At 33.3% G+C, this 27778-nt stretch overlaps 1 protein-coding gene across 2 annotated transcripts; it reads right to left on the bottom strand.

Annotated features, from left to right (window-relative positions):
• Window positions 1-1907: 1907 nt before the first annotated feature.
• Window positions 1908-27056, bottom strand: LOC127721335 (uncharacterized). Of its 2 annotated transcripts, XM_052228089.1 has the most exons (7): window positions 26696-27056; window positions 11710-11892; window positions 11012-11132; window positions 8905-9153; window positions 7358-7543; window positions 5808-5821; window positions 1908-3952 (listed from the first exon to the last, which is right to left on the bottom strand). In XM_052228089.1, the coding sequence occupies exons 1-6, from the start codon at window positions 26697-26699 to the stop codon at window positions 5815-5817; spliced, it is 750 nt and encodes a 249-aa protein (XP_052084049.1). In that variant the 5' UTR covers window positions 26700-27056; the 3' UTR covers window positions 1908-3952; window positions 5808-5814. The 2 variants fall into 2 exon arrangements, with proteins under 2 accessions (XP_052084049.1, XP_052084048.1); XM_052228088.1 differs by lacking the exon at window positions 5808-5821 and having other exon boundaries at window positions 26696-27055.
• Between the last annotated feature and the right edge of the window lie 722 nt (window positions 27057-27778).

The raw sequence follows: 27778 nt of genomic DNA on the forward strand, positions 1-27778 counted from the left end.
TTAAATTTCATTCAGTGTTTTTACAATTTTAAGTAACCATTCAAAATGTATCCTTCAATGATATAACGTTTTTCAGCTTTCATTTTATACCCTGAAAGTTACGCCTATGTGTAGGACCTATTTTGTCCTATACCAGTGTACTCTTTTGGCGGTTGTTAATTTTCATTTAAATTCAAAGACCTACAACTGCAACCACACGAATGTACGATTCAACTATACAGTTCTATTTATATAAAGCACCCTGAAGTTACCTTTTACGTTTTGTAAATTTTCATTTTGTTTTTTAATATTGCACTCGTAAACAAAATATAAGCATGTCCACAAAGTCCCAGTCGGCAATCGTCGGGTAAATCCGCCACTCTCCTTCTAGATGGATGAACGATATTGGCCGAGTTAAGACGAGTGAACGAAGTCCGTGAGCACGACACGTGGTTCTTGAAAAACCTTCTCAACTACGCTGAAACCAAATTTTTGGAGCGGGAAAAATATATAATAAATGAAAGGCTGAAGAATACAGCAAAAAAATGCTAAAGGGTCTTATTTTTACCAATGGTAGTTATTTCCTGCATTTTGTGGAGCAGAATACTAGTATTTTTTTCATCTTGTCTTTTGCAAGTTGGAATTATTTAGTTCTTACCAGGTCAGAATATTAATTGTAAAAACCCACCAGCCTCAGAATATCAAATGGTCCTTTAAACAAAATAAATGCGACACGAGATTTTCTATGTAGTGTTTTTTGACTTGTTCGTCTTTTCGTCATCTTTCGTTTTTATACGCCCGTTTACGGGACGTATTATGGTATACCGTTGTCAGTCCGTCCGTCCGTCCGTCGTCAACATGTTGGACAATAATTCAAAAACGCTTTAACTAATTTGCATAAATTTGGTGAATTGTTTATATCTATTGACATGAGCTCCCTTTCGTTTTTTATAAATTTTGGATTTTACGTTTCCGAGTTATGGAGTTTTATTCATTAAAAAGGGGGGATTTTCAAGTTTTCGGACAATAACTAAAAAATGCTTTAAGCAGTTTTCATGAAACTTTAATGAATTGTTTATATCTATTGACGCGAGCTCCCTTTTGATTTTTATGAATTTTAGACTTTACGTTTCCAAGTTATGGGGTTTTATTCATTAAAAAGGGGGATTTTCCAGTTTTCGGACAATATCTCAAAAATGCTTTGAGCAGTTTTCATGAAACTTTGGTGAATTGTTTATATCTATTGACGTGAGCTCCCTTTTGATTTTTTATAAATTTTAGATTTTACGTTTCTGAGTTATGGGATTTTATTCTAAAAAAAGGGGGGATCTTCCAGTTTTAGGACAATAACTCAAAAACGCTTCGAGCAGTTTTCATGAAACTTTGGTGACTGTTTATGTCTATTAAAATAACCTCCCTTTTTTTTTTTATAAATTTCTGATATGACATTGAGGAGTTATGGAACTTTATTCTTTGAAAAAGCGACGGGGTGGGTGATCGTTCCCATGGCTAAGATAACAACTGTATTTGTTTTTATTACTAGTACAACTGTTTGGTCGTCAACTTTTGCAATGCTGCAACAGCTTTCACAGGCAAAATACCTAGCTTAATCTTGTAGTAAATGTGATTTGTGTAAAGTGAATATGTCATTACCTTGATCAAATTTTTAACCTCGTTGTGAGAACTTACACTGATGGTTTGATCCAATTCGTCGTTTCAGAAGTTAATGCATTCTGGGTAATATTTTCAAAAGTGTACAGTAAAACCTCGTGATTGGTTAAAAATGTCGTAAACAATGGAAATTTAACCAATGACGTGACGTTATTTTCATTTTGGGTACGAACAATAAAATTACCCATAGTCTTTTAGATTCTGGACAGCCATAAAGTAGATAGGTGGTTTAGGTGTATAATAAAAATAAAAGCACGTTACGTGTGTGTAAAATATCTTTAATAAGAAAATATGTTTAAATCTTAAAGGGTCTCATATTATGACACATATGTACACATATAACTTAACTGTAACAATATATTACACAGATCTATGTAAATAACAAGTTTGATATACATTTTACACATAGTTTGAATCAAGCATAGAAAATAATCCTGTGGTATTCAATAATTCCGTATCCATAATTTTGATAACGAAATCCATCAAAGCAGTTCTAGTGAACTTAAAAAATTAAGACGATATTATTGTAACACTAGCATATTTTAAAAACTAGAAAACATTATATCGTGTGGATCGTTGCCTATGAAGTGACCGACAGTGTCTTGAGATGTCTTCAGATCATGATGTATTTTTTTCACATGTTTAGCGTGTAATATGACAGTAATAATATTTTTAAGTCATGTTTAAATCAAAAAATTTGTCTTAAAATATTGAAGATCATTTGCTGTCAATTGGCATATGAGCCATTGGACAAGGGGTTCATCGTCCTGAAAAAGGAAAAAAATAGGACGCTGACTAACACTATACAACAGTTTAAAAGTTGAATTTCTTTTTGCTTGTCACTTTTAGAAGTCCCCATGCACCCACCTACTTTTCAGTCTTCTGCGACGCCCCTGGCTGTTTCGTTGAATGTAAGAACTACATTTTTTTTTATAATTTCTTGAAAACGTTATGGACAATTTAAATGTGGATAGGCACTGCTTAATCCAGCTTAACAGAGCGAGATTATTAGCAGTAATTACAAGACAGCCCACCTAGTAATGAATTATCAACACAGAATTATATCTCTAGCTTCGTATGAACTAGTTTTACATTCTATATAGGACAGTTTACATATTTAATATCGAATATATTTAATGATGATGAAATGATTCGTTGTAAATGATGTTTGGCGTAAATATGTGGATATAAAACACTGTTAAACTATTTTGCCCAAGCTTTATGTGTCTTTATAAAACATATATATCCTCAAAATTGCATCATTCACATAGTAATCAAAATAACAGCTTAATAATACTAAAAGTAATATCATATCATACTATTTTTAAAGATATTTTCTTCTCATAAGAATGTACCCTGTATAATACTATTAGAAATTTCTAATTACCTACAACACGTTTGAAAATACCATTGACAGTACATTAATCTGATTGCAGATCGATAAGTTTGGTTGAACCCTTTGCTATTTGTTCAAAGGGTAGTTGAAGAGACTTGTATTTTTATAAAATATCCACGTAAAATCTATAGAAAAAAATAAAACAGTAAAAAAAGTGCCAATTATGTTTCTAAATTTCAAGATTCCCTAAACCTCCAGCTGCTATTATGTTACTGCAATGGATACATGACTAAAACAATAGATCTCAACGAAATCTCTAGCATAAATACATTTCGAGTTTATATGTCAGTTATTAGAAGGGATGCCAACTGGTCCCAATGTGTATTTAATTTTTACAGCGCTTTATTTTTTCTACTAAAAGAGTGTGTATCCGGTGTTCTCATTTGAGCATTTTCTGTAGATTAAGAAATTGCATATAAAAATCTTTTGAGATTTCTTTTTGCATACTAATACAAAGGAGTACAAAGTTTATCCGGAAATCTTTCCAAAGATGGCAGAAGATTACCCGGATATCTGGCCAGATATGGCGGAAGGTTCAGTTGTGTTTGAAAGAGTATGTACAAAGTTTATCCGGCAATCTTTCCAAAGATGGCCGGAACTCATGCCTGATATGGGCGGAAGGTTATGTCTCAAGCACCTAATATCAAATGGTTTATTGCGAAAAATTTGTAGACACTATTTTAATTGCTATCTCCAAAACTGAGTGACTATTCTTTTCATGTCACACCCACAAGTAACTACTGGCACGTGAGCCTAAATGAATGACATGTGTTGTGCTTGTACATTTCAGATGAAATTTGTTTTGAAGATAGCCATATAGCGGGAGAATGTTGTGCTGTCACGTGCTAGTATTGTCTGTTGTATCGATCATCACGCGCCATATGAGCCCGAGGTAACTGTCCATTCCTGTAAATATAAAATACAATAAAATTATTATGCTAATACATCAAATCGGACTACTTCCATTGACAAGAATTCATAGCTATAATCATTATTAACAAAAATCACATCATTAAAGTATAAAAGATTAAATGTTATCAATCATTATGATTTTGTTTTTTCATATATATTCAGCACATAAAGTTCTCATTTGACTCCGAGAACCGAAAGAAGATAAAGGCATGAGAAACGAAAGAAGATAAAGGCATGAGAAACGAAAGAAGATAAAGGCATGAGAAACGAAAGAAGATAAAGGCATGAGAAACGAAAGAAGATAAAGGCATGAGAAACGAAAGAAGATAAAGGCATGAGAACCGAAAGAAGATAAAGGCATGAGAAACGAAAGAAGATAAAGGCATGAGAAACGAAAGAAGATAAAGGCATGAGAACCGAAAGAAGATGAAGGCATGAGAACCGAAAGAAGATAAAGGCATCACCATGAAGGTTTATAAATGATAAATACAACCTTAAACATCTCAATACATGCAAATAAATACTATAGTTCATATTCGAACAACAAATAATCAAAACCTCCAACCAATACCACCTAAAACCCCCTTCCTCCCCTACCCAAAAAAAAAAACATAATCAAAAACAACGCCTAGTTTGATGCAAATCTTTATACAATAAGATCTCAACCTACAATTATTTTCAAATACTTGTATTAAATGGCACCCGAGACTTATCCGAAACTTTATCTATTGGTCCCAGAAAGCACAGAGCACGGTCAGCCAAAGAAAGGGGGGGGGGGGGGGGCACTTCAATACTTAATTGATAGGGGGTGCTGCTGGGGGTTCTGTTACCACCCTTTTCATATAATTTAGATTTTAAAAATGTAATGTATACCTTTTCACCTTTTCATATATCGCGTAGGTAAAAGTGTTACCTTTCCCCATATTGTTTGAGTTTCATGTGGTGTGTAATGTAAAGTGGAATACCAAAGTGCCAAAAAGAGAGAAAATTAGTTGATAAAAACACAGCCGGGAACACCAAGAAAGATGACAGACGAAGAAGTTATGGGAACTTTATTGACCTTATCATATATTTCTGATAGTTTTCCCGACCTATTCACATATTTTAAAGCTTGAATTGGTGACCTATTCCAGCGGCACGTCCTATCACCTTGTATATAGAAAGTGACCCCCCCCCCCTCGAGACCTCATCGACTGAAAGGTCAAAAGACATATATATGGCATTCAGTCTAAGACGAAAAATGCCAAATCAGTATGTCAAGATTGAAAGTGCCCCATTTTTTTACAGACACGTATAGATATTGGCCATCAAAGCCAAATTTTGTAAATAAAAAAAAACATTAATAAAGTTAGTTAAAAGCCACACAACTTGTGTTATATTGTGTTTATATTAGCTAATTTTAAGTTTAATTTGCTTGACCAATAATAGATACCAAATGCAATAAGTGATTATTATAACGTATTAAAACTAGTACATTCGTGTGAATAAAATTTTGACGTGTAAACGCAGTTATATCCCTTTTCTCATAAAGCTAAAATAGTTTTCTATATAAAGATTATTTCAGTCCATTTCACATGCCGACTTCTTTTCAATTTTATATTTTTGCATAGGTAGGACGAACTATGACCCCTGTCAATGCAAATAGTTTTTTTTTGTATAATTAAGCTGTTTTAGAATCCCATTTTTACCATAAATATGTGTCCGGTCTTAGAACACGATGCAGGTTCCATTTGCATTGTATAGACAGAGTAACAGTTTGTTCTACAAAAGAGCTATTTCCCTTTTGAAAACAATTCTAAAATTGGGAAAGTCGGTAATTTAAAAAATGGGCTTTTGAATAAGTACTTACCGTTTTACTAGTTCCTAATAAGTAAAATATCATGATCATTATGTCAAAACTAATCCTTGTGAAACTGTATATACCAGAGACTTAGGAGAAACTTTAAAAGAGCAGGGGATTGAGCAAATCTCAAAAGTGAAACAAAACTCTTAAAACATCGTCCAATTCCAAATTGCTGTTTACTATTTAGTTGTTGTCTACTGAACTTCCAGCGGTAAATATTCCATTCAAATTCAGGATGAAGCTCAAAATGAACTATATATATTTCATACAAAATAACTCCAAAAAAACGTTCCAAAATGAGACAATTGTAAACATTTAACCTTATATTTACGCGGTTCAAAATATAAAGTTTCGAGGTAATTTTGAAATGAGGGATTTACAGGTAAATGGATTTATTATTAAAATGTACATCCGACGGACCTTTATTTTTTTTCTGGATCAAAAGGAATAAAATAACACATCTTTAAAGAAAACCTATTACAAATGAATAACGGAAAGGGTTGAGATATGCCAATGAGACAGCAACAAAAATAACAAAAACACATCTAAAGGGCAAAATATTGCCTTCAACAACATACAATGTGTCAATATGGACGATAGAACCATGTATTATCTTAAGTTATTAACGAGTGGTTACATCTAGGCGTACTGGTCTGTAACTCAATTAGCAAGCATGCTATTTTTAATCGCAGTGTATTCATTTTAGCTATATACAAGCTGAACTTGTAAGAACATATAAACAAACCTAAACTGGTCTGGTACCGTTAACAACAGAATAAATGAAGTCCAAGCTTCAATACCAAATATACCTGGTTTTTGAAAAGGTAATAAATGTTTTACAATTATGGTATAATTGCGATCAGATATGTCACGTGTGAGACCAACAACTCAATAACTCACCGTCGAATGAACACTTCCCCACACGATGGAAAATAAAAGATATTATTAACCCCCTTTATCCCACATTCCCACTTTTTTACCTCCAATATCCAACATTTCCACTTTGTTACCCTCAATATCCCACACAGGGGCGGATCCAGGATTTTAGGTTAGGGGGCGCAAATTTAAATTTTTGCCGAGCGGAGCGAGGCAAACACTTTTTTGAGGTAAAATTATCGAAATATTCTTTATTAAGCTGAGGACAACCCATGCTTTGCAAATTTTAGGGGGGTGCACGCCCGCCACGCCCCTGCCTGAATCCGCCCCTGCCACATCACAAAAGAATGTCACCCCCTCATATGATGTATCAATTAATGACACATAATCTCTACATGTACATTAAAAGGGATAGAGCTTATATTACTGTTCTTCATTTTAAAGTAAGGGAAACACACAAGAGCATTTCAATGCTGGACTATTAGGAGTAAAAACAATGACCTGCTAGCTTGAAGACAGATTGTGTAAGCAGTGATTTTAAATGGATAACAGAGGCGGATTTAGGGGATTACATGTATGATTTCTGCATAGGTTTTTAACAAGTCCCACTCCTAACGTTGTCTTTTTAGGGACCCAACCTTTTTCAAATCCCTGGACCCGCATCTGCATAATACCCTTACCATCTATAATCCTCTCGTTTGCCTTGTTGGTAATTTGTACCCTGGTAACCAGTGTCTCGATATCCGGAACTTCTGTCGTAGTCGTTCCGTTCAAATGCTCTGTTATCATATTGGGATGATGGATTTTGTGGATTTTTACCAGAATAAAATTGATATCCGTCTGCGGGCTCTGGTCGTCCTGTTTCCCTGTAAAAAAGTAAACAAACAGCATGACTAGGGGTCTAGATGGGGGTTTACAGACATGAGAAAAATGGGCGAATAAATAAAGAAGAGAGAGCTGTTTGTGTTTTTTGCTGTGCATTTAATGATTTTGTGTCATGGATGGATGCCTCATATGCTTTCTTTTCTATTAGAATAAGCATGGACAAAAAAAAAATACAAAAAACGGCATTGAATATGAAATACAGAAATTAGCCTCCTAAATGGGTGATTGTCTTACCATAAAAGATTAAACCCAATTTCCAAAAAAGACGGTATTTTAAAATAGAAACAGTGTTCTATCGACAATAAATTCGAAAAATTCAAATGTTGGTCTTAAAGTTGTTCCTATGTTTCCTTTTTCCCATTTTAGACATTCTTATCGTAAAGAAAAAAGATAAAACAGCTTTCTCTAATTTTACAATAAAATATGAAATATCGGTGTATAATATTCTTTTATATCCGTTGTTGGACTCCATCCGTGTAAGGAGATATTGTTGAATAGGAGGTACACAAAAAATACAAACTGTAAATATACTTAAAATAAACACGCATAACACAACCTCTTCCCATATATGGCCGTTTCATAATATCTTGTTCTGCTAAAATTTGTAAAACACTATATAAAAATAAGGAGATGAGGTTTGACTGCCAAAGAGACAACTATCCACCAAAGTTCAAATGAAGTGCATGTAAGCAATTATAGGCAACCGTACGGCCTTCAACAATGAGAAAAACACATACCGTATAGTCGGCCTAATTTATAAAAAAAAAATTAACGAAAACAAATATGACACACACGAACCAACGACAACCACTGAACTACAGGCTCCTGACTTGGGACAGGCACATAAAGAATGTGGTGGGGTTAAACATGTTTGTGAGCGCTCAACCCTCCCTCTAACCTGGGACAGTGGTATAACATCACAACATAAGAACAAACTATAAAAGATCAGTTGAAAAAGGCTTAACTCATCAGATCGATACAAAGCAGAAAAACGTCAAACATTAACACAGACCAGACGTGGCAGGGTATACTTGTAGAATAACCTAACCTTGATATTCAATCACAATTTTACAGAAAACAAATTTCGTTGTAGTGACTAAATTCAAAACGACTTCAGTTTACTTAAATTTAGTAATTTTGTTTGTTTTTTGAGAAGTCAAAACTTTAAATAGCGTAATTAATGGGTTGGTGCGTTTCTTTCGTTATTTGGTATAAGCTACCGTGATGTTCATGATTCATATTATTGCTCTAAGAAAGATAACTCTAGCATTCTCTGACACAATACTAATTTCTAATGAGTTATCTCCCATGCTACGGACACATTCTAAATTTTAAAACAAACCTTGACGGATTAGGATTCGAACCGTGACCTGACCATAGAATGGGGTCACGCTTTGATGAATCATAACGAGGGTCCGTTCGGAAGTCATTACGTGGTTCTGATGTTATCTTTTTCTCGTAATTGCCACTTGGTCTGTAGCCACGAATGCCACCACCACCACCGCCTCCACCATTACCGTACTGTGCATAGCCAACTTTTTCATTGATAGCAGACGGCGGATAACTGTCAACGTCACTGTCTTTCTCTCGCCTGGAATGTGTATTAGTAAAAACATAACACCACATGCATTCTCCCTCACCAATAAAATTTACACTATATCAATTCCAGAAAACGTATCTGCTTTATATAGGAAGTCGGCTGTTTCCAATCTTTGCTTCCAATGATCTGACAACACTCCGTCCCAGTAGTTTACTTTTTGTTCTGGTAATTATTACACCAGCCTATGAAATTTCATCCTTCAAATTTTGGAAGGAGTATATTAATCCGACAAAACAAGAGGATTCCGAAAGATCTTTAAAACAAAAGTAAGACGGAGTGTTGTCAGATCCTTGTAAGCAAAGATTGGACAAAGGATCTGTATTTTAATCAGATTGGCAAAATTGTACTTCCATGTGTTTTTGTACCTTTTTCATATAATTTTTTTCAAAGCACATGCGTTAAATATCTTTTTTTTTTAAATACATATTTAACTCAACTAGTGTAGTAAAACATTTTCTGGAAACGTGTATTAACAAAACACCCGAATACAAAATCTTAAACTATCACTACGTTCAAAATTCAAATAGTAGGCTTAAGAAGGATAACTCTAACTGTCTCTGACACCAGTACCAATTTGCAATGAATTATCTCCCATGCAACGGAGAATCAACTAGCATTTATATTTCAAATCAAGGGTAGATGGGTGTGACCAAGGAGGTTATATCAGACTTTGGTGTGACTAAAGACATTCTTATAAGTTGAATGATATTGCTTGTAAAAATTTGAATATAGCAAAATACTTTTTTACTATTAGAGCAACATAGCGCATGCTCAAAGGCTTCGTGACACATTTTATAGATTGAAATAAACAATTAATTTCCCCATAGGCGACAATGATAGCCTTTTTCGAGATACAGACTTTAGAAAGCTGATTTTTTTAACGAAATCTTGCTAGAATTAAAGAAAAGTTATTAGGACAGTATTTTTTGGTCCAAAAAATATAGGTTCTCGTTGCTTTTCTTAGCGTAATTTGTACTTATCTCCCATGCCTATCAATTTTGCACTTAAAAATACGTGTCTCATCCTAGCGTTTAAAAGACATCTCAGTTCCGTTAGGGCTAAGGAAAATAATTTATTTGGCCTTTGGTATAATGCAGAATGCATAAAATCTAATGGTGTATTGTAACCTAAAAGGCACATACTGTTCATCATTGTGCACTGCATGTTTAATTTTTTTTTATATAAAAAAATTCTTGTAACAAAAATAATTTGTTAAAATTGAAAAAAATGAGCCGAAAAAAACATGGAACCCACCTCCGCCCCATAAAAGACGTAAAATCGTATATGAAAATGAAGAACTACATCAAATGCTGATATATATTATTCTCATAGCCTTAGACTTAAATTTTATGTACCTTCACCCAATACCTCCATTTCTCCAAATTGCTATTTCAGAATCTAATGCATGCTGTGTAATATTTTCAAAAGTGTACATCAAAAAGTTGAAATTAGCTAACAAAGTCCTAAGCGATGAAAATTTAACCAAAGGTGTGACGTTTTTTTTTTCCTTTTAGGGTACAAACAATGAAATTACCCATAGTCCTTTAGATTCGGAAACGGCGAATTAAGTGCAACACCACGCTGTATTTAAAAAAGTATCAAATACAACTACAAAAAAGTTTTTTTCGTAATCAAAATACAACAATACAACGAGATTTTTTTTCTCAAACAACAACACTTTATCAGTTCAAATTGACAATTAGACAAAATCTCACTGCATGCTGGCTGGCATTTAATATCCCCATACCCACATTGTTAGTATTATTTCATAGCCATCTCGACTCATATCTTACATTAACGATCTAATGCATGCACTTATCGATCGGACATATAAACTTGGTGTATTTACCCGTCTCGTCTGTATTTCAGGGCTAAGCAGCATATTAGCAGAAAACCAAATAACAACACTCCACCACCAGCTGAAGACAGACCAATTATCAACTTTTCGTAAGTAGTTAATTCTCCATTCCCTGCAATGATTATAATATTTGTGAAAAAACAAGTCGAGTATACTAGTACATTGCGTTTAAAAACATCATTGATAAAACATAATTTGATAACAGATCGCCGAGTTTGTACTTAATTTTCAGTTTCTTATGGTTTGGATTGGGATGAGGTCTTCATTTCTGTATCATAATTCTTTAACTTTTTAGGCCACTATTCTTAATTCTTTATATTTAGGCACACTTGTTTGTTTTATAATTCTTTTTTCTGTAAACCCCATCCAGACATCTTTTCATGAAATATTTGCCACTGAACGTTAAGTAAACAAAAAACCAATGAATCTACCGTAAGAAATAAATATGTCATGTCATAAACGCACATTGTAGAAAGTCATTAAATGTATGTGTACTACCTTTATAAACAGAAAAAAAATCCTTTTACGTTGAAAATCTTCAAATCGTATCAGGTCGTCCGTAATATTTCTAGGTATTTGAAAAAAATGAAAATAAAAACGATGGAATAGTGAAATCAAGAATGACTGAATATACTTTGGAAGTCGAATTTCTGACGAACATGGTTATCTAATGCTATATACATTCTTACATTCACATTTAAAAGTCGTTTGAGCAGGACTCCAAGCATTACTCGAACATGTCAACACTTTTGCTCCAGTAGTAAGTCTTTGTCCAAACTCCCGACATCCAACCTGCACCAGGATTCCTTCAGAAACACTATAATTTGATAATATGATTGTGTCATCGGTTACTGTTCTCAGTGTTGTACAAACTAAAATTGAAATATAAATAGTTATCCATAAATCGAATCTTAAATAAGAAAAATTATTTTCCATTAACAGAGTTTACACTGTGATCAAAAATACCAATGGCAGCTATTTATTCATTAAAAGTCGCCATAACTAGGATTATACTCTCTTTGTAAACATTACGCTCTTCATTGAAAGGTATTTAACGAAATGTGACTCGAACTCAAAGTCTAACTCGAACTATAACTCGAACAGCAAATCTTACTCTAACTCGAAATATAACTCGAACTGCAACTCTTACTCTAACTCGAACATCAAATCAAACCTAAACTCGAACTTAACTCGATGATTAGCCACACTCGTTTCTAATTGGCCTAAAAAAAGTTTTGAGCCACGAGAAGTAGACAGCAATTATTTAAACGGAAAGGCAGTTCAAAATTTGTTTTACCCGTTTCGACAATCAGAGTTAGATAACCGCTTATCTCTGTGAAAAAAATCGAAAATTTATAAGATTAAAATTTTCAACTTGGTTCATATTGAAGACGAAAATGTAGAAGATGATAGAATGGAGATCGGGTGATATTTGAGGGAAATAAGAGTAAATTATTTCCGTCGCGATTGACTAATAAAGGAATGAAGTAATACTATATATATGGGTCATTATTCGTAGGCAAGATGTCATTTGCAATTTCACTTATACTGTGCTAAGATACTGTCTGTGGGGGAGGGGGTAGGAGTGTCCGTAGTTGACCTGTCCCTACTCGGTGGTAGTAAAAAAAAATCCACACCCTTCATCTAGGTCGCTCCTTAATACCTGCTTATTTGTTGTATTGCTTAATTTGTTTTCTTCACTAATATGTATCAAATATGTGCCACTGGACGTTAAGCAAACAACAATCAATCAACAAATCGAGTGCGATTATAGGTGCCTCGGCATCAATCAGTCAACTACGAACAACAGAATATTGCTACATTGGTAAAATTACAGAAAGTCACGGTGAAATGAGACTAAAAACAACAAGTTTGAACATTCTACAAAAATACTTATAAACATAAACTTTGAAAAAAAATATATTTTGTATCGTCACAAAAAAAAGCGCAAAATTTTGAAATGGAAATTTACTTACATTCTTACTCTTATGAAAAAAGTAGTAATATCACAAATTATTTATAAGAGGAGACGATATTTAAAAAAAATCAAGAAATATAAACCGACTATGTTCATCATGTTATACAAAGAAGGATGAAACTAATAGTATCTTTAAACGCGTAGTAAAGTTATTTGAGACATTTAAAAATTAAATTAACTTTTATATTTCAAGTCATTAATCAAGCTAGCGTTATAATGTATCTGACGTGAAAAGTGGAATTTTGAGACGTTGAAATTGCTTGAATAGTTAATTTATAATTTGATGTACATACAAGATTTATTCAGATCTATGGAGCGATACAGGTCATTTCAAGTTTAAGAGGATCAAATGACTACACTTACTACTCAAGCAAAAATTACATAGAGAAATTTTCTGTATCAAAAGGTTTTGTCACCTTTACAGATAATGTGACGCTTAGCCTTTGGTCATTTCGGACACGTTTTCTTGACTATACACTTACTACTGAAGCAAAAATTACATAGAGAATAATTATGTATCAAAAGTGTTTATAGATATAAGAAGATGTGGTATGAGTGCCAATGAAGCAACTCTCCATCCAAGTCACAATTTGTAAAAGTAAACCATTATAGGTCATAGTACGGCCTTCAACACAGAGCCTTGAATCACACCGAACAGCAAGCTATAAAGGGCCCCCAAAATGACTAGTGTAAAACCATTCAAACAGGAAAACCAACGGTATAATCTATTTAAAAATCGAGAAACGAGAAACACTTATGAACCACATCAACAAACGACAACCACTGAACATCAGGTTCCTGACTTAGGACAGGTGCAAACAAATGCAGCGGGTTTAAATGTTTATGAACTTTATGGATGGTGTGACGCTTTGGTCATTTCGGACACAGTTTTCTTGACTATACACTTACTACTCAAGCAAACATTACATACACGTAGGGAAAATGTCTTTATCAAAAGGTTTTGTCACCTTTACAGATGCTGTGAAGCTTTATTCATTTTGGACACGTTGTCATTTTCATTTGAAATATTAAGAGCTGGTATCTTGTATTTTACAAGGAATGCATATATAAAATTACATCTTCTTATTTAAATGTACTCTGTCAAGCAGAAATTACATAGAGATCATTTCTGTATCAAAAGATTTTATCACTTTCACGAATGGTGTGACGCTCGGGTCATTTCGGACACGTTCTCGTTTTTATTTGAAAAATCAAAGAGTTATTATCCAAATATCACTTTTTAATTGTAGCAGACATGTTACATGGATCATGCCAAGTAGAAATTAAATGGAGATCATTTTCTGAACCAATAGGTATTGTCACCATCACGTATGTGGTGTGAAGCTAGGGTCCTTTAGGACAAGTTTGAAATATCAAGAGCTGGTATCTTGTGTTTGAACAATGCGTATACAAATTTACCTCTTTAGCGTTCAGTCATGTTACTGGGACCCTGTTTGACTGCACAAGCAGCCATAATTTTGAAAGAGGTCACAAAAGTGTCATCTCCATGTGGTTTCATAACCACTTTGCCCATAAAAGGACCTTTACCACATATTACCATTAGGGATACGGGGTTACCAAGTTGATAAAATCAGCAAAATTCGAAAACACTTTTAAGGCCCTCCTTTTTTCCTGTTGACTGAATAATCATAGATATATATATGAAAGGGTCCAAAAGAAGGTCTTACTCAACATTTGAAACAAAAAGGTGAGAGTATATATAATTCTAAAATTTCATTATTGTCAGGTTTTTTAGGTTCAATTTATTTTATCTTCTGCATATCAGTGGCGTAAGAGGATTCCCCCTCCCTCCACCCGGCTCTTTCGCCAGTGCCTAATTATTTAAAATCCATCACTCCAAAAATTTTACATATTTGGGAATATAATACAATATTGGATATTATAATTTTTCGAATTGTTTAAATCGCCTTCAGTGGGAAAGCTAAAATGAATTTGACACTTATCATACGGCATCTTGACACAGGATCTCACAGTGTGGCTTTATAATTGAGAATAACATCTATTCACACATCTTTAAAAGGCAGTTAAAGTAAAGTTGAAAAGGATTATATGAAAATAAAATTTCAGCTAGAAATTGTATAGTTAACAGAGAAAGGAGAAAATGTTTTAAATTTGTTGATTGAAAACTACATCGCCAGTCAGCGGTTGTTATTTGTACACGTTAGACTAATTGTCATCACTCTATTCAGTTATGAGGATGTAAGCAATATCAAGTACAAAGGCTCAAAGAATTCCTTTGCGGGAAAATGGAATGAATAATATTTCAACAATATGATGACCGAAAAGGAGTAAGGAAGAACTTTTCACCAATCCTACCCTAAACCTCCCTCCAATCCTATCTTACGCCTCCCCAATCCTGCCTTTCACATCCTTAAGTTATACCCCCCCCCCCTTCTCAAAAAAAAAAAGCTATCCTGAATATGCATGAAATATTTGCCACTGGACAATATTAATTTATCCAAATCTACCCTATACCATCCCTTTCCTTGAAACAACAGACCCGAGGGGTATTACTCAAAGTAACTATATGTTTCATTGAAGTCCTATATTAGGTGACGATTAGTATCAAACATTCCAGTTTGAGAAAATGGATCTAAATAATTTAAAAATAATCTCTAACTTCGTCATAATATAAAGGTATAGGTTTTCTTTCAATCAATAAACTATTTCATCTGTAAACTTTTTGTATACAGTTTGTATGTCCTCAAATTGATTATTTGTTGTCATTACATGTACTAGCAGTATAAATTTACCATTGATAGTGAGTTATTTGATCGTCTTCAATGTAAATAGGTTGTACCTGTAGCAAAGAAACTAGAAAAAGAATAAGATGGACGAAGTCGAACCGTTATAAATATTTCTTTTGATAATAATGAATTTTAATAGTCAATTTTTAAAATTTTTTGGCAAATTGCGAAAATGGCGACCGCCAGCAGAAACTCTGTAGTTATTCATTCTAGCAATAGGATTTGTGTTTCTGTTAATGTTCTTAATTGTTTAACAATTTGATTCAACTCAATTCGATATTGTATTGCCATTAACAATTTAATTCAATTCAGTTCAATATTTCACCCGACCCATACACAAAACGATCTGGTTTTCTCGCCAAGCCTCGTATCGCAAGTTACGAAATTACAAAAATCCAGAGTGGATAAAAATATAATTTTTGGGGCCTTATGATATTTATGATATTTATCCACTCTGCATTTTTGTAATTTCATTAATTGCGATACGAGGCTTGGCGAGAAAAACATCGTTTTGTGAAAGTCGAAAGGCTTCCGTGATGAAAAAATAAGGTATCAGATTTATTTGTATTTACATTTTCTTTACCGAGAGTCTATTGGGGGGACATTGTGTGTTTAAAGAAATAGAGAATAATTGACTGAAAAAATAAGAGTCAAATGGCCTCCAAATTTTTTTTTAAATATACAGAAATGAAGATCTGACCCCTTACCACCACCACCCACGCTTGCATATAAACATATCTAAACAGAACTTTAATTTTGGTGTCATTGTCCCCTCCCAGACATTGATGTTCTGGATCCGCCCCTGCTAAATAATAAAATTGTCTATATACATAAAAGCATACATGTCTCTGTCGCTACGAAATAAAACACACAGCGAAATACTGTTTCAGAAGATATTTTCATATTAAATCTAGAAGCCCTCCATCAGTTTTTGGTCTACAAATTTCTAAAGACACTATCAGTTATTCTATACATACTTTGTAACTAAATATATTTTTAAACAGATCTTCCGCATAGTTCTTATAAAGTTGGTTAGGTGTTATCTTTTTGTACATGAACATGTATATCTCTCGCATGCTTTGGTGAGATGGTTACTTACTTATCTGTTTATTGCAGTTGTATGTATAGAATAACTGATGGTATCTTTAGACATTTGTAGACCAAACACTGATGGAGTGCTTCTAGGTTTTTCCTTACACATTCCCGACATACCCTATTATAAGCTTTTTAATGAAAGAAAGATTAATATATGAAAATATCTTCTGAAACAGTATTTCGCACTGTATTTGGGGCACCATCACACCAAAATTTAACTTTTGTTTATATATGTATATTTGCAATCGTGGGTGGTGGTAGGGAGGGGCCAGGTCTTCATTTCTATATATTTTTTTTAATTTTTGGGAGCTATTTGACTCTATTCTTTAATTTTCTGCCGATTGTTCTATATTTCTTTTAACCGTTGCCCCCAAATTGCTGTGTACTAGACCGACACGATGAGATGAATTTTAACTTGACACTCCACCGGACTTATTATTCCGACTCCGAGCCGACAGGTCTTACTCCCTCACACACCAGAGACCAACAGAACGCTACCACGAAAATGAATACTTTAAACTTGTAGCTTTGAATTAAACTGGGTACATACATCCCAAAATTTACAATTTTTCATACATGTTCTTTTTTATTTTTTCTAGACTTCGTAATATCGAAGCCCCCCTTTCCCCTTATTTCCATTACATCTAACTATTGTAAGATCCATTACATCACAATGAAATACTTTATAAATACGAATATCTTTATACATATCTTCCGCATAGTTCTTTTAAAGTCGGTAAGGTGCTATCTTTTTGTACATGTATATGTACATGTTCCGCATGATTTGGTTACTTACATTCACGTCTTAGATATGCTTTAAAATTTGCCACTGGACGTTAAACAGCCATTTTCATCATCATCCTTTTTTCGAAACAAACATAACAACGGTTCTTTTCATTTTCTTGTAAATAATACTTAAAACACACAAACATTAAATCTCAAGTAAATCTTATTCAAGTATTCCTCAAACATGGATATAATCCAACTTTAAAAGGAAGATAAATAAGGATTATATATAATCTATGTATCTAGATAAAGATATCAAGTCTTGGTGCGTGTTATAAATATGTCAGAGCTGTAAAATACAACCTGTTCAATTTAACTATGTAAAATACAACCATTTAGATTTTACTATGGGAAATACAACCAGTTAGATTAAACTATTTAATAATTACTTGTTTCGGAATTGAAAAAAAAACACATTTAGTTCGAACAAGATAAAACATTGTAAGAAACCATCGGTTTCTTTCTCTGGTTATATGGATATTTTCATTCAGCTAGTATATATACATAGTAGTATTCTGTCGATTGCAAGGGACATTTTTATTACATGTTTAAAAATAGCTCTGTCAATTTGTGCTTTAAAAAATTTACTCCAATACTATCTTATGTGGGTTTGTGATTTTTGGAGGAGGTCGAGTAAGCGCGTGATGATTGATCATTTAATGGTAACCAAGAACTAACAGACTTTTTAACCATCGAAGTAAACAACGTCATTTGGTCTATGGTGGAGAGTTGTCTCATTGGCAATCATACCACATCTTCTCATTTTTATACAAAATACTGAATGATGAAGATGCATAGTATCATACTAGAGGGGTGGACATAGGAATAATGGCGCGGGAAGCGGGAGTAGTGGAGTAAAGAGAGAGTATGGTGAGGGAAGTGGGAGTTAGGGGAAGGGATTGGAAGTGGGAGTTAGGGGAAGGGAAGTGGGAGTTGGGATAGGGAAGTGGGAATCAGACAGGGAACCCACTGTCCACACACTCATACTACAGACTTTTATAGAGATAATGCTAGTGTTGGAAGTAAGTTATAGGCTTCGACAACAGCGTTAATTCAGCAAAACATCTCCAAAATGGCGATATAACATATGTGAAATGATAGAATACTTAAGATATCATTTACTTCTCCTTTCGGTTTTGATTCTCTTAAACTTTTATTTATTTGGTTTCCATACTTTTAGACTAGAACCTACGAGAAATTACGTATTGTCTACTCAAAAATCGGTTGCAAACTTTAAAACTATAGTAATAAAATACAAATGTTTTGTAAAATACAAATGTCAAATGATGACACAACTATCCACCTGAGATCAACGGACGTAAACAACTAGAGGACACTATACGGCCTTCAACAATGAGCATAATCCATATCATCATAGGTCCATGCATGACATTATGTTAAATAAAACAAAAGAGAAAAACAACGGCCTAATTTATCTAAATATAATAAACGAAAAGCAAATATGATATACAGCGACCAACGGCAACCACTGATTTACAGGCTGCTGAATTGAGACCGACACTCTGTCTTGCTAAGTTCCCGTTTTAAATACATTATATGATAAGAACTTTTACGATATTTTTAAGCGCGGTATGGCATACCCATTAAATAAATTGTATAAAATTTAAACTGCTTTTTGCTACCTTTATTTATGGAAACTCTGGACACTAGTGATACTGAAAATGAAAGTGTTCTTTACATGTGTAGAATACATTGAATATACACATCTGAATTCCGATCTTACAAATGTAGTAAATTTTTTAAAGATCTTTAACCTCGATATCTTAAAATCAACATTGAACTTCATCAGATAATGTGGTAACATTATTTATATTGCCTGGCAGTGGTTGACAATGAAAGTAGTGCCCTTGGCGGTGTGTAATAACACACATTAGAGATGTTTCAATGGTTTATAATTAAAAGGGTCGAATATTTTATGGCTTGAAAAGTAAGAGCTAACTTATACGAGTTACTTACTTTGTTCAATTTGTGTCATTAAAATATTTTGAAATTTTTGAATAAATTCGGGAAATCTTACACCAGCGTCAAATAGATTAAAATTGAGAAATCTAAGACCAACGCGTTTAAGACATAAATGATTTTTAGGTTTTGTGAATTCTAGAATTTCGGTGTTGATGGGTGATCATTTATCTTTCTGTTCAATTTAATCTAAAATATTTAGATTCAGTCAGACCGATTAACAACTTGACATGTCTGTTGTTGGGAGGGTAAATGTTGGACTCTGGATGTCTTTTGGTTATTTGTATCGTTAGGTTAATTGCAGTTTCATTGGCGTATACCCTTTTAACATTACGGAGAATTACATCCCCCCTTTTCTTCGAACCCTCAATCCGCCACTGAGTTGCGAGATTTCATAATTGCTTCTAACGTAAAGTATCAATAAATTCATAATAAAATGACTGCATTTACAGCTTTGATACAAATTACATAATATCGACGATTATTTGATGAATAGACAGATGAGCAAAAGGAAGGTGTTCAATTGAATCAATTTACTTCTCGTCATTTCTCGGAAGAAGTAAGATCCATGATTCAAGACACGAGATTCGAAAAAAAAATTTGAAAGTTAGTTAAATATTCCTCTGACACGGGTTATTTCATCTATTTCATGCTGCCAATACTCAAACTGTAGGTGTAAATGAATATTCTGTTTGTGCCTGTCCGGGTCGAGGGCCTGTGGTTCGGCGGTTGTCGTTTGTTGCTGTGTGTCATGTTTGTTGTTTTGTATATAAATCAGGCCGTTAGATTCTCGTTTGAATTGTTTCACATCTTTGTTTTTCATATCGGGACCTCTAACAGCTTGCTATGCGGTATGGCTTCTGCTCATTGTTGAAGGCGTATAGTGAGTGACCTATAGTCGCTTACTTCTACGTCATAGATCTCTGACAGATACTTGTCTCATTGGCAATCATACCACATTTAATTCTTATTTTTATACAAGAAAATAACTATCATATAAAATAGTGGAACATATGTTCCTTAATTAGATATCAATTAATTGATTGTATACGTCCTTAATAGCAGTGAAATAAACATCGTCAATCAATAAACACTATGATTAATTATTTACTAGAAAATTAACATCCTAATGAATTGTCGTAAACTCAATACGAGGTTTTTTATATGGTTGTATTATCGAAAGTAAAAAAATGGACCAAAACGATAAAGAAAATGAAGAATAATGGAAAAGGGGGGGAGGGGCTAAGATGCAAAGACTAGATAATAATTACCTAAGGGAGCTACCATTTGATTTTTAGGGGGGGCTAGGATGAAATTTGAAAAAAAGGCAGGACAAGAGTTCTGAGTAAAAAAAAAGGCAGGATGAGCAACTTGGCAAAAAAAAAAGTCAGGATGACAATTTATGTAAAAAAGGTCAGGATAAACTAATAAAAAAAGGCAGGACCGAATAGAGTGAACAATAAAAAGGCAGGACAGAGATTACAACTAAAAAAAATGCAGGACAAAATTTTTCATCCTAGCCCCCATAAAAATCAAATGGTAGCTCCCTAACAGCTTAAGATTTCAAGAATGTAAAAATGAAGCCTCCTCCCCATTACAGACCCCTTCATTGTTGTTCCTTTCTGACTAAACGGAGGTGATGTTATTTGTCATTGGACCCGAATCAATGCATGGATAAGAATAAAAGGAACAGGGTGTCTTTGAGACATATCCCCCTTTTCTTGTAAAATTTTCATGGTGTCCCGAATTTATAAGTGAATTTTTCGCCATTATTCAATTATGCCTTTTATTCATTTTATTCAGTATAGAAATTTATTTCATTTAGATGCTTTTGGCGATGACAATCAAATTTGAAAGTGTTTTAGATAATTCATCTTCATCGTATATTACATAAGTATTTAATTTGTATATTTTAATTTTATCTTTATGTATGTTATTTTATTGTAATTTCAGGGGCGTTGGCATAAGCAGTGCATATATACAAATGAACCAAACACGCTCATGTATGAACATTGTATGAACATTTATTTGAAATTAACACTCCTAGTAATAATAATTGTTTTCCCTTTTTGTTTATATTTCTATACTCTACAGTAATCAATTTCTAAATAATATCTCTTCTGTAAACTTTTAGAAACTTGAAATATCAATACTACAGTCTTCTTACTTTATAATTCGTCAACTGAACTATGAAACATTATTTACTTTAAACACCCACACTTAGATTTCTTTTCACGTACGAACATAACACTTAGAAGTATCATAATTTCGTGATTTATTTGACCTTTTAACCTTTTTTTGATTCGAGCGTCACTGATGAGTCTTTTGTAATCGAAACGCGCGTCTGGTGTACAAAATAAGCCTGGTGTCTTTTATGAGTTTTTTTCTTCATTATGAATTTAAAAAAAAATAACTTTCTCAATACTTCACAAGTGGCTAGACTAATTTTATTGAATTAATTGTGTAAAAATAATGACGGGAACTACATAATGTAGGATACTGTCTATCTTTCACCCTTCTCCCTTCTCTCATCCCTTTTCTTTTTTTGACAGCTTTCTATCTTTCCTCTCGCAGCTTCTCTCTATTATTATCGCATCTTTTAGACTACGTATGTACGTTGTCACATACATGGGTTGATTTGTAATACATATATAAGTAAGCAATGAATGTGGTTGTTAAATTTGATAGAGGCTTTTTGTGCTTCTTTGTTAAATGTTTGTTTGTTTTGAGATTGTGACACAGTGATGACTGCTGTATCCATATTTTGACAATGTTACCTACGCATCGTTGTAAATATAATAGAATTTGATGCGACTGTCATACAAGTGAGAGGTTTAGCGCTATAAAACCAGGTTCAATCCACCATTTTCTACATTTGAAAATGCCTGTACCAAGTCAGGAATATGACAGTTGTTGTCCATTCGTTTGATGTGTTTTATCATTTGATTTTGCCATTTGATTAGGGACTTTCCGTTTTGAATTTTCCTCGGAGTTCAGTATTTTTGTGATTTTACTTTATACAAATATACAACTTCGCAACAAACAAAAAAATTAAGTTAACGTTGAACGTAAGAAAGGAAATCGAGGATCAGGTTGAGACTGGAATTTTTCTCTTTTTTTGTCTTTCTTTTCTCACTTGTGTTTCGGGTGGCCTGTAATGTTATTTACTTTTATTCTTAAATAAGACTTTTTCAATCTTTACTTTTATGCTTTAGTTTTGGTGCAGTCTTCAATCTAATTTCTATCTTTTAAGAATAAAACATATCTTAATTCTACATTTTTTTGGTTTTTATGGTGTTTATTGTGTATCGTGGCCATTTTTTCTTCATTTTTCCTTTTCTCTATATTTTTTTTTAAATTCATTCATGAATCCCCCTCACAAATATGACTGCTCCATCGTATTTTAAATCTACACAGTACGTGGACTAATCTAATTACAAATAAAAAACTTGTTTTACAAACTATGGTCGTACGCCATTAATATGAAAATGTCAAAACTTACATGTACATGTAACGTCATATAATTACCGCTTATTTACATAACAATTAATGTGTCATGCCATTGTATTTATAATTTATGTAAATACACCTTTAATGTAAGTACAAATCTAGTTGTATTAAACTAACTCGAATAATTCAGCGCCCTCTTACGGTCAATGCCCTCCACACACTACAATACACAAAATAATCTCTCTCTCTCTCTCTCTCTCTCTCTCTGTCTCTCTCTCTCTCTCTCTCTCACAAGAAAATTCAACTGACTTTTGGAATACAACCCCACTTAAATTGTGTTTAAACTAATCTATTCTAATAAAATTTAACTGACTTTTGGAATAGAACCCCACTTAAATTGTGTTTATACTAATCTATATTCTATTATTTATTTATTTTTTTGCATTTATGGCTTTACATTGTGTTAACAGTAAAGTATGTCCTCTTTGAATACTAAGTTACTTATCACCTAAGATCTAATTAAAACATATTCGTGTGGCACATGTCAAGTTTGTTATAAAACAGGATACATGCACTTTTAGGGAAAACGGTAGTATTTATTCTTCCATAGGCGACAATACTAACATTTTCTAAATTTACCACTTTTTATAATAGAAACCTGGACAAAACAGTTATGTGTGATATTTTAGACTTTATTATTCTGTTTTAGAAATTGAAGTCAAATGGTATATGACCATCTTCCAACGGAGCTTGATTATGGTATCAATGCCCATCGTCATTTTACATCAAATTTATGAAAATTTGGAAGCCTTTTTCGAATAATTCTCAACAAAATATTTCAATGTGTTTCAAAATCTATATAGCAAATATACACACTGCAGTTATTCAAAAATAAATAAAAATTACATTGTACCCTTACATCCAATCACACCGCTCCTAAGTTGACTTCCTTAACCTGCCTTGTGTACACGAAAGGCCAACCTAAAGCCTGGAAAATGTAATACTACTATTTTCCCTGTATAATTTTTGCCTATAACACTAGTAGACACTCATTTTTTCGGATAGAGTCGGAGTGACAAAACCAATACGAACAATCTAGATTTGAAATATGACCAAGTTTATTATTCGTTGTTCTTACTATGAAAGAACTTGACAAATTAGTCATTTCTCAATTTTATCTGAACTTCCATGAAATGATTTGTCAGGCCAATGAAGTGTTATTAACAATTGTGTATACTTTTAGCTAATTTATTCTTTGTTCCTTATATATATGTGTTTTTCTCAGAATGGGTGGTAACTGATTTTTTATTTTATTTGAGCATAAAATTGATTGATAGTATAATAATGTTTGATTAATATCAGCAATCAATCACAGTTTAACTTCGTAAATTACATGTATTTAAAAAAAATATGGAGATCGCATTTTGTCTTTCTTTAACAGTGACAATTATGTAATGAATGGGTTGTATCACTTTCTCTGTATGAGTTGTATGGACATAACCCTGTTTAAAGTTAAACACCATCAATGTCAATGTCTCTTAAAATACAAAATGGCAAGCATTATCAAGCACAATGCTTATATTTTTTTTGTGGATTGTTACCTTGATAATTAGCATGCTAAAATTCCGACTCAGCGTGCCAGTCTTGCATTATATTGCACATTCATATCAAATTAACCTGTTCTCGTCCTCAATATGCATTTGATTTTCCACTTTAAAACAACTATCCATCCATCTATCCTATACTCAACAATTGAATCCATGCGTCAATCAAAGCTACTATTATATATATTAAAATCACACTGTATAGCTGACAAGAACCACTGGAGTTAAGGTCATCACCTTGTCCGAAATAAAGGCAATAGTAGTATACCGCTGTAAGTCAGTACCCTTATAAATGGTTGCTGTAGTCATATCTTAAGTTTTTTGTCATTTTGGGAATTGGTATTGGTGGCAGATCTTGGTGACTAAAAATGTTTACCTTGTCTCATTGACGTACCCGTATACTCCAAATCACCTTATTTTCATGGCTCACATAAAGTCAAAAATATATATACTTTATTTCATGTCCCTGAGCAGAAAAACATAGGGTAGATAGACAGCTAAAACAATTTCATTCCTTAAAGGAGCTACCATTTGATTTTTTTCAGGCAAAGTTGACTTTAGATGAATTTGGCTATTTATTTTAGGTATTTTTGTCATATAGCTCTTCAACGGTTTCGGTACTTATACATCCTCGGATTTCAAATGTTTGGCTTTGAGCGTTCCTGATGAAGGTAAATCCAGAAAAGCGCTTCGGACGCATGAAATCATTAAACGTGTTGTTTTCAATTTTTTGAAAGGGGGGGGGGGGCTAGGATGAAATTTGAAAAAAAGGCAGGACATGTGTTTTGAGTAAAAAAAAAAGGCAGGATGAGTAACTTGGCAAAAAAAAAGGCAGAATGACAATTTATGTAAAAAAAACGTCAGGATAAACTAATAAATAATGCAGGACAACATTTTTCATCCTAGCCCCCCCCCCCCCCATAAAAATCAAATGGTAGCTCCCTAAATATTTTACATATGGAAAGGTTCTAGACATTTAACAGTGCTTAACCAAAAATGTCCATTGTTAGGGTAGATATGTAAATTTAAGTAAATAGGGAGAGAGGAAATAGAACTATTTCTGTTTGAGCCTAAGCAGTGACCTCTAGATTTACTTTGACTTTTGTTTCGTAAGGTTTCATTGTCGTTCACCCACATCTTCTTACATCACAATGCTTTCAAAGACAGACATTTAAGTATCCCTTCTATTCACACATTGAATGACACCTTTGTAATTTAGGTTGTCGTGACATTTCATCATTGTTGTTTATATATAACTGTATAAGCCTGGCAAGGGATCATACAGGGTTGGAGGGAAGGGGCGTAGTTCTCTGCGTCGGTACAAATATGGGCGAGTGTTTTTTAGACGATTTTTAGCCAAAAAATAATCTTTTTTCTCCGATCAAACCACCCCCCCCCCCCTTTTTCCCCATATACATTTTGAATTTGCATAGAAAAGAAGTACATAAATTTTCCAAAGATACAACTGCGTCTGTAAATGTCCCATTATTCGCCTTTGCTTACTGAGGTGGGATCCACATCACAAAGGGTCTTCATCTAACAATTCCCTAATCTCAGTCGTATCCGTTCCATGTACTAAGACTTGTTTAGGGGTATAGAAATATGGGTTATTCGGATCTTTTTGTGTCTGTGGTACTCAACATACAGGAAATCTTCAACTTTTTGTGATTTCGATTGGTTGGTGATTAATTTTTGGCTGCCTAACGTCCAGTGGCAAATATTTCATGCACGTTTAGGACGATGCGAGATCGAATGTTGGAATGAATTATACTTCAGGGATATATGACCTGAAAAGTTCAGGGTCATATAATACAGGGTATCCCTTTTTACAGAACAATGATGTGTCTCTGAATGTGAACAGATCCCTACAGTTACAAAAGTAGAAGTCCCATATTGAGATTTTCTCCTTGACAAGTAAGTGTCTTGCCTTAACAATGCCGTTTTCTGCACAATGGTTATAAAAGTTTATTACATATTTGATCGTAAAGAAAAGTAATACATGTAATATACATACCCATGGCTACTGGTTATAAAATTATCCAATATTGGTATATTTATTTGTAGTTAGGGCGTAGGTTACAATTCACAGACACGTACGATCAAAATTTCTATTCCATACTTCATTTCACATGCCGGTATTCATACATTTCCACGTAGAAATGGACATCACAATGTCAATATCATTTCCCACTTCCGAAACAAGTTGTTTCTCGTTATGAGAATGTCTGAGGGTTACAATTTATAAACAAATCTTTTTACATATCAATGAAATATGTAATATTTAATTACTAGTCTGTTTATACGACGGATCGAAAGGTAATTTCCTCTTTTACCTGTAAAGTTACCTGTCTCACAGTTGTCACGCATCAGTAGTTATTCGACGAAGTATAACGGTACATAATGATTCTATCATAATTGAAATACCGGTTTTGAAAATATTTGATCTATTGACAGTACTGTTATTTAAAGTTCAAAAAGAAGTCCACTGGTTATTTTAATGTGTACCTGAACGAAGGAGTCGTTGTTTTTTTTTAATTTTCCTATGAATATAATTTATCTAAATATAGATATTCATTTTCTAGTGATTATAATAATTATTAATCTATTTATAGGTTGTTTTATTTCTTTGCTTTTCTCTTGATTATCATTTATCTGTGTTTTTTCTTTTTGTTAAAATATGTTTTGTGTTCATTCTTTTTAGTGAGAGGCGCAGAGAATAACAAAGGCATCCTTAAGTGAGGTACACTCTTTTGCTAGGAAGACTTGTTTCAGTATTTCTGAAATGTATCCGTATCTAAATAACATTTTTCATTTTTACTAATAAAAGCCCGTTTGTGCTTTGTTTGTGTTTGTGTTTGTGTTTGTTTTCGTTTTCAAATTATTTTTTTTGGGGGGGGGGGGGGGGGGGGGTGAGAATAACAAAGATACCCTATAGTGAGGTACACTCTTTTTCCAGAAAGAATTGTTCCGATTAGTATTTCTAAAATTTATAGAAATATTTTTCCTTCTAGGAATACCTAATGTACTTTTATACCTTTTTACACATTCATTGTTTACAAATAAGTCCGTTTGTGTTTGTGTAGGTTTCTTTCTTTTT

This window comes from Mytilus californianus, unplaced genomic scaffold, assembly GCF_021869535.1.
Source record: "Mytilus californianus isolate M0D057914Y unplaced genomic scaffold, xbMytCali1.0.p SCAF_12, whole genome shotgun sequence".
Classification (NCBI taxonomy): Eukaryota; Metazoa; Mollusca; class Bivalvia; order Mytilida; family Mytilidae; genus Mytilus; species Mytilus californianus.